The 7548-nt window shown below is 51.9% G+C and overlaps 1 protein-coding gene across 2 annotated transcripts; it reads right to left on the reverse strand.

Moving 5' to 3' along the window:
* Positions 1-807: 807 nt before the first annotated feature.
* On the reverse strand, positions 808-6598 carry CFAP20 (cilia and flagella associated protein 20). Of its 2 annotated transcripts, XM_069956918.1 has the most exons (6): positions 6393-6598; positions 2135-2214; positions 1804-1915; positions 1298-1486; positions 1087-1197; positions 808-967 (listed from the first exon to the last, which is right to left on the reverse strand). In XM_069956918.1, the coding sequence occupies exons 1-6, from the start codon at positions 6474-6476 to the stop codon at positions 962-964; spliced, it is 582 nt and encodes a 193-aa protein (XP_069813019.1). In that variant the 5' UTR covers positions 6477-6598; the 3' UTR covers positions 808-961. The 2 variants fall into 2 exon arrangements, with proteins under 2 accessions (XP_069813019.1, XP_069813020.1); XM_069956919.1 differs by lacking the exon at positions 1087-1197.
* Between the last annotated feature and the right edge of the window lie 950 nt (positions 6599-7548).

Below are 7548 nucleotides of genomic sequence, written 5' to 3' on the forward strand. Positions count from 1 at the left end.
GATGTAACGTGCCCATATGCCATGAAAACTAAACACTACAGTGATTGCAATAATGGATTTCATACATGTTAGCAGCCAGTATGGAGTATACGTCACTGAGCGCAGACAATGTTGGCTTTTAGATGTGGGTATATGTTTATATTGAGAATCAGAGAACATCTTGCAGAAGCACAAAAATAAGGTCTTCTCCAAGTCTTCAGGAGCAGCGACGACACACTTCTGTGATGGATGCGGTGGAGATTTGAGTAGCTTCCCATGCTATGGCATCAAAAATATAAAAAACCCATTCGGGTGGAAATTGGCAAGAGAAACGATTACACGTAGAAGCTTGGAGCGTTCTCAGACTAAGCACACGCCTCCTCCATGGACTAGATTACAAAGACGACTTCTGTCCTTATCCGTATTAGATCACACACTATTAAGGACACGTTTTACAAAACTTTGTCATTGTGTAATATGTGTAAGTATTCGGTAAATGCCATCTGAGCATGTGACCTCACAGGTGAAGCATGATGGGTATAGATCATGATTAAGCACTGAGAGTGTGAAACACGTTGGTACGGCCTCCCATGTGGAGGAAAAGGTTTTAATTGACATGAAATAAAGGACTGCTTTTAAATGTATTTTCTTGGAGTGCTGGAAGATTTTTTCCTTGATCTATTACTCTCTCCAACAATCACCTGATCTGGTTTGTTGGGTCTATGACTGCACAAGGGCCAGACAAGGCAATCCTGAGGGTCGGAGCCCAGAAAACACAGACCCATGACAGAAGCACCATCATCAGACATCATAGCGCGGCACAAGACACAGAGGCAAGATCATATTTATTACAAAAACATCTGCGGATCGGAGTCACTCAGCCGGAAACATTTCATAACTTAGAACTGGATGCATAGGCGGTCACTGCGCAATGTAGAAAACACTATATCCGGGGAGAAGAAGGGACAGGGATGGGCAATACTCATTGCTGCAAGACACAAGAGAACGGGGGTTAGTATACAGAGAGGGACAGCCAGCAGACCCACCAGGACATGAAGGAACAGCAAGGAGCAGGATGGGGAACTACCTACAGGGGGGGGCACTTACTTTTGCCTTGTTCTGCACAGGTAGGTACAGCTTGAACTCTGCAGGGAGCTCATCTTCAGAATACAGACGATCTGAGAAATAAACTCGTCGAATTCTGCAGTTTGCATGAATCTAAAACAATAAAAAGATGTCAACCTGACATCCTGAGAGTGAGCGGGTGTAGCGTGGGCAGGGTGATCAGTGGGCATACACAGTGGAGAGGCTCACTTACCTGTACTCGTAGGGTCTCTATATAGTTTGTCCCGTACGCCCGGCGGGTGAAGTCTGAGAGGTTGAACTGAATCTGGTTCCATCCATCATCTAATCTCATGGGCATAGTGCAGATAAAGGGCTTCACCCGCGTTGTGCTCTGGTAGTTACTGGCCCGAAACCTCCGCCGCACATTCTTATCATCCAGCACCTGCAGAACGCATTAGAACTGTAACACCCGAGCCACCCCGCCAAGAGAGATGGTCACCCGACAGAAAAGAGTCATCCCACAGAGGGAAAAGACGAGACCCCCCACACACCTACCTCACATCTCCCCGCTGGAGGAGGAAACAACCGCACACCTTGCGTCACCCCACTTGGCGGCAGGGGGGGCGGAGACCCCACACCTCGCATCACACTGCTGAAGGAGGAGACAAACCACTACACACACACACACACACACACACACAACACACACACACCTACCCCACATAACACAGACATGAGGCAGGATATCCAGCCACTTACCTGCACTTCAAAAGTGAAGTATTTCTTGAGGTTCTTGATGATCATGACCAGGAAGGGCAGCTTGATGCCCAGGGTTTTCTTGGGGTCGGCTGGGCACGTTATGTATGTGGTGCTGCAATAGAGAGATCACAGCCTATAATACACAACATGTGAAGTGCAGCTGCCTGCCCCCACGCCACCCCGCTTCCCAACAGTGATCCCAGTAGACCCGCAGTCACCTACCCCCACCACTACTATCATCTGCCCTGCTCCCCACCAGTGACCCCACAGCCCCCTATTCCCACTCAATCCTGCTCCCCACCAGGCCCCAGCAGACCCCAGAACCACTCACCTGACATTGGTTCCCTCCACCTCCAGTACCAGGGACTGGATGTCATTGTCCGTTATCCTCTTGATGTGACCGTTTCGAACCTGCGGACATGAGATAGGAGGAGTCACACACTGTGGGGGAGGGGCTTATGTGGACACACCCCTCTGCTCTGAAACTACAATGTACACTCAGTAGAGTGCCTCATATACAGGCCACACAACCCCATCTGTCCCCGGAGATCTTTATGTGACCTGTGATCACATTGTCCCGATAGCTGCTCTACCAGACCATGTGCTGTATAGAAGCAATAAACAGAAGACAGCTATCAACCTACGCGAGACATCAATGAGACAGCCGAGAGTCAGGAACAGTTCTCGATGAACACTCACTGGGCCTCTATTACAGCCTGCCGGACGTTCATGGCTCTTTACAGCCAGTACAGACCCAAGAAGGTGATGACATGCCGGGATGGGGCATTGTCCTCCTGACACTCTTCTTCTGCCATAGAGGAAACAGCCACCATGGAGCCAGGAACGTGGATACTCACAATGCTCAGGCAGACTGACCCAAAATCCATCCACAGCTAGGAGAACTCTGGATCCGTGCGACCGGCCATGTTTCTCCACAGAGAGGCGCATCCACCGGCAGGGGGCCACACAGAGGCGTATCCACCGGCAGGGGGCCACACAGAGGAGGCGCATCCACCGGCAGGGGGCCACACAGAGGAGGCGCATCCACCGGCAGGGGGCCACACAGAGGAGGCGCATCCACCGGCAGGGGGCCACACAGAGGAGGCGCATCCACCGGCAGGGGGCCACACAGAGGAGGCGCATCCACCGGCAGGGGGCCACACAGAGGAGGCGCATCCACCGGCAGGGGGCCACACAGAGGAGGCGCATCCACCGGCAGGGGGCCACACAGAGGAGGCGCATCCACCGGCAGGGGGCCACACAGAGGAGGCGCATCCACCGGCAGGGGGCCACACAGAGGAGGCGCATCCACCGGCAGGGGGCCACACAGAGGAGGCGCATCCACCGGCAGGGGGCCACACAGAGGAGGCGCATCCACCGGCAGGGGGCCACACAGAGGAGGCGCATCCACCGGCAGGGGGCCACACAGAGGAGGCGCATCCACCGGCAGGGGGCCACACAGAGGAGGCGCATCCACCGGCAGGGGGCCACACAGAGGAGGCGCATCCACCGGCAGGGGGCCACACAGAGGCGCATCCACCGGCAGGGGGCCCCACAGAGGCGCATCCACCGGCAGGGGGCCACACAGAGGCGCATCCACCGGCAGGGGGCCACACAGAGGCGCATCCACCGGCAGGGGGCCCCACAGAGGCGCATCCACCGGCAGGGGGCCACACAGAGGCGCATCCACCGGCAGGGGGCCACACAGAGGCGCATCCACGTGACCAGCCACGTTCCTCCAGTGAGATTCCGACCCCGTCTTGACCCAATTACTGCAGTTTGCCACATAATGTGGATTCACACTATGACTTATCCCTACTCTCTACAGTCACTGGTCCGATCTCTATATAGGGGATCGCCAATACAGGGGTACGGCAGATATACAGGAGGTATATACACATTACATACAGGGGTCCGGCAGGTATACAGGAGGTATATACACATTACATACAGGGGTCCGGCAGGTATACAGGAGGTATATACACATTACATACAGGGGTCCGGCAGGTATACAGGAGGTATATACACATTACATACAGGGGTCCGGCAGGTATACAGGAGGTATATACACATTACATACAGGGGTCCGGCAGGTATACAGGAGGTATATACATTACATACAGGGGTCCGGCAGGTATACAGGAGGTATATACATTACATACAGGGGTCCGGCAGGTATACAGGAGGTATATACATTACATACAGGGGTCCGGCAGGTATACAGGAGGTATATACATTACATACAGGGGTCCGGCAGGTATATACATTACATACAGGGGTCCGGCAGGTATACAGGAGGTATATACACATTACATACAGGGGTCCGGCAGATATACAGGAGGTATATACACATTACATACAGGGGTCCGGCAGGTATACAGGAGGTATATACATTACATACAGGGGTCCGGCAGGTATACAGGAGGTATATACACATTACATACAGGGGTCCGGCAGGTATACAGGAGGTATATACATTACATACAGGGGTCCGGCAGATATACAGGAGGTATATGCATTACATACAGGGGTCCGGCAGGTATACAGGAGGTATATGCATTACATACAGGGGTCCGGCAGGTATACAGGAGGTATATACACATTACATACAGGGGTCCGGCAGGTATATACATTACATACAGGGGTCCGGCAGGTATACAGGAGGTATATACATTACATACATGGGTCCGGCAGGTATACAGGAGGTATATACATTACATACATGGGTCCGGCAGGTATACAGGAGGTATATACATTACATACAGGGGTCCGGCAGGTATACAGGAGTATATATACATTACATACAGGGGTCCGGCAGGTATACAGGAGTATATATACATTACATACAGGGGTCCGGCAGGTATACAGGAGTATATATACATTACATACAGGGGTCCGGCAGGTATACAGGAGGTATATACATTACATACAGGGGTCCGGCAGGTATACAGGAGGTATATACACATTACATACAGGGGTCCGGCAGGTATACAGGAGGTATATACACATTACATACAGGGGTCCGGCAGGTATACAGGAGGTATATACACATTACATACAGGGGTCCGGCAGGTATACAGGAGGTATATACATTACATACAGGGGTACGGCAGATATACAGGAGGTATATACATTACATACAGGGGTCCGGCAGGTATACAGGAGGTATATACACATTACATACAGGGGTCCGGCAGATATATAGGAGGTATATACACATTACATACAGGGGTCCGGCAGGTATACAGGAGGTATATACATGACATACAGGGGTCCGGCAGGTATACAGGAGGTATATACATGACATACAGGGGTCCGGCAGGTATACAGGAGGTATATACATTACATACAGGGGTCCGGCAGGTATACAGGAGGTATATACATTACATACAGGGGTCCGGCAGGTATATACATTACATACAGGGGTCCGGCAGGTATATACATTACATACAGGGGTCCGGCAGGTATACAGGAGGTATATACATTACATACAGGGGTCCGGCAGGTATACAGGAGGTATATACATTACATACAGGTATACAGGAGGTATATACATTACATACAGGGGTCCGGCAGGTATACAGGAGGTATATACATTACATACAGGGGTCCGGCAGGTATACAGGAGGTATATACATTACATACAGGGGTCCGGCAGGTATACAGGAGGTATATACACATTACATACAGGGGTCCGGCAGGTATACAGGAGGTATATACATGACATACAGGGGTCCGGCAGGTATACAGGAGGTATATACACATTACATACAGGGGTCCGGCAGGTATACAGGAGGTATATATACATTACATACAGGGGTCCGGCAGGTATACAGGAGGTATATACACATTACATACAGGGGTCCGGCAGGTATACAGGAGGTATATACACATTACATACAGGGGTCCGGCAGGTATACAGGAGGTATATACACATTACATACAGGGGTACGGCAGGTATATAGGAGGTATATACATTACATACAGGGGTCCGGCAGGTATACAGGAGTATATATACATTACATACAGGGGTCCGGCAGGTATACAGGAGTATATATACATTACATACAGGGGTACGGCAGGTATATAGGAGGTATATACATTACATACAGGGGTACGGCAGGTATACAGGAGGTATACACATTACATACAGGGGTCCGGCAGGTATACAGGAGGTATATACATTACATACAGGGGTCCGGCAGATATACAGGAGGTATATACATTACATACAGGGGTCCGGCAGGTATACAGGAGGTATATACACATTACATACAGGGGTCCGGCAGGTATACAGGAGGTATATACACATTACATACAGGGGTCCGGCAGGTATACAGGAGGTATATACATTACATACAGGGGTCCGGCAGGTATACAGGAGGTATATACACATTACATACAGGGGTCCGGCAGGTATACAGGAGGTATATACATTACATACAGGGGTCCGGCAGGTATATACATTACATACAGGGGTCCGGCAGGTATATAGGAGGTATACACTGTACATACAGGGGTCCGGCAGGTATATAGCAGCACATACATTACATACACACACGGAGGGGCGGTAACGCTGCGGTTCTCACCTTCTTGTCCCATATCTGGAGCGGCTTGCTGCCGATGCTGTACAGGATGGATAGGAAGCCGGACTGGAAGGTGTTCTTGAACATGTTGCCGCTCGTTCTGCGCCTCTCTCCTCCGCCGCAGCCGCGTTGCTATAACGTCACTAGGCCGCGGTTGCCGGGGTGACACCTCCTCCCTCCCCTCCTGTCGTCATGACAGCAGGCCACGCCCCCACCACGCTTCTGTTTACAAGTACACAGTTCCGTCTCCAGGAGACCCGCCTGGGCTGCTACCGGAAAAGGCGTGGCAAAGGGATGTGCCGTCGCCATATTGGATGAGGGCAGGGTGAGTACAGGAATAGGCGTGGCCTAAAGACGGGGGGGGGGGGCACCATGTTGGATGAGGACAGGATGAGCGGCCGCCATGATGGGTATGGGCAAGTGGATTGTAGGAGATGCTGTCCAGGCGCAGTTTATATGCTGCAGATTTGTGAGGCCTGCTCCATAGCATACCACACCCCATAGCGTACCACACCTCATCGCCACACCCTATAGCGTACCACACCCTATAGCTTACCATGCCCCATAGCATACCACACCCCATAGCGTACCACACCCCATAGCGTACCACACCCCATAGCGTACCACACCCCATAGCGTACCACACCCTATAGCGTACCACACCCCATAGCGTACCACACCCCATAGCGTACCACGCCTCATAGCGTACCACACCTCATCGCCACACCCTATAGCGTACCACACCCCGTAGCGTACCACACCTCGTAGCTTACCACACCCCATAGCGTACCACGCCTCATAGCGTACCACACCCTATAGCGTACCACACCCCATAGCGTACCACACCCCATAGCGTACCACACCCCATAGCGTACCACACCCCATAGCGTACCACACCCCATAGCGTACCACACCCCATAGCTTACCACACCCCATAGCTTACCACACCCCATAGCGTACCACACCCCATAGCGTACCACACCCCATAGCGTACCACACCCCATAGCGTACCACACCCCATAGCTTACCACACCCCATAGCTTACCACACCCCATAGCTTACCACACCCCATAGCGTACCACACCCTATAGCGTACCACACCCCATAGCGTACCACACCCCATAGCGTGCCACACCCCATAGCGTGCCACACCCCATAG

Source organism: Dendropsophus ebraccatus, chromosome 2 (assembly GCF_027789765.1).
Source record: "Dendropsophus ebraccatus isolate aDenEbr1 chromosome 2, aDenEbr1.pat, whole genome shotgun sequence".
Lineage (NCBI taxonomy): Eukaryota > Metazoa > Chordata > Amphibia > Anura > Hylidae > Dendropsophus > Dendropsophus ebraccatus.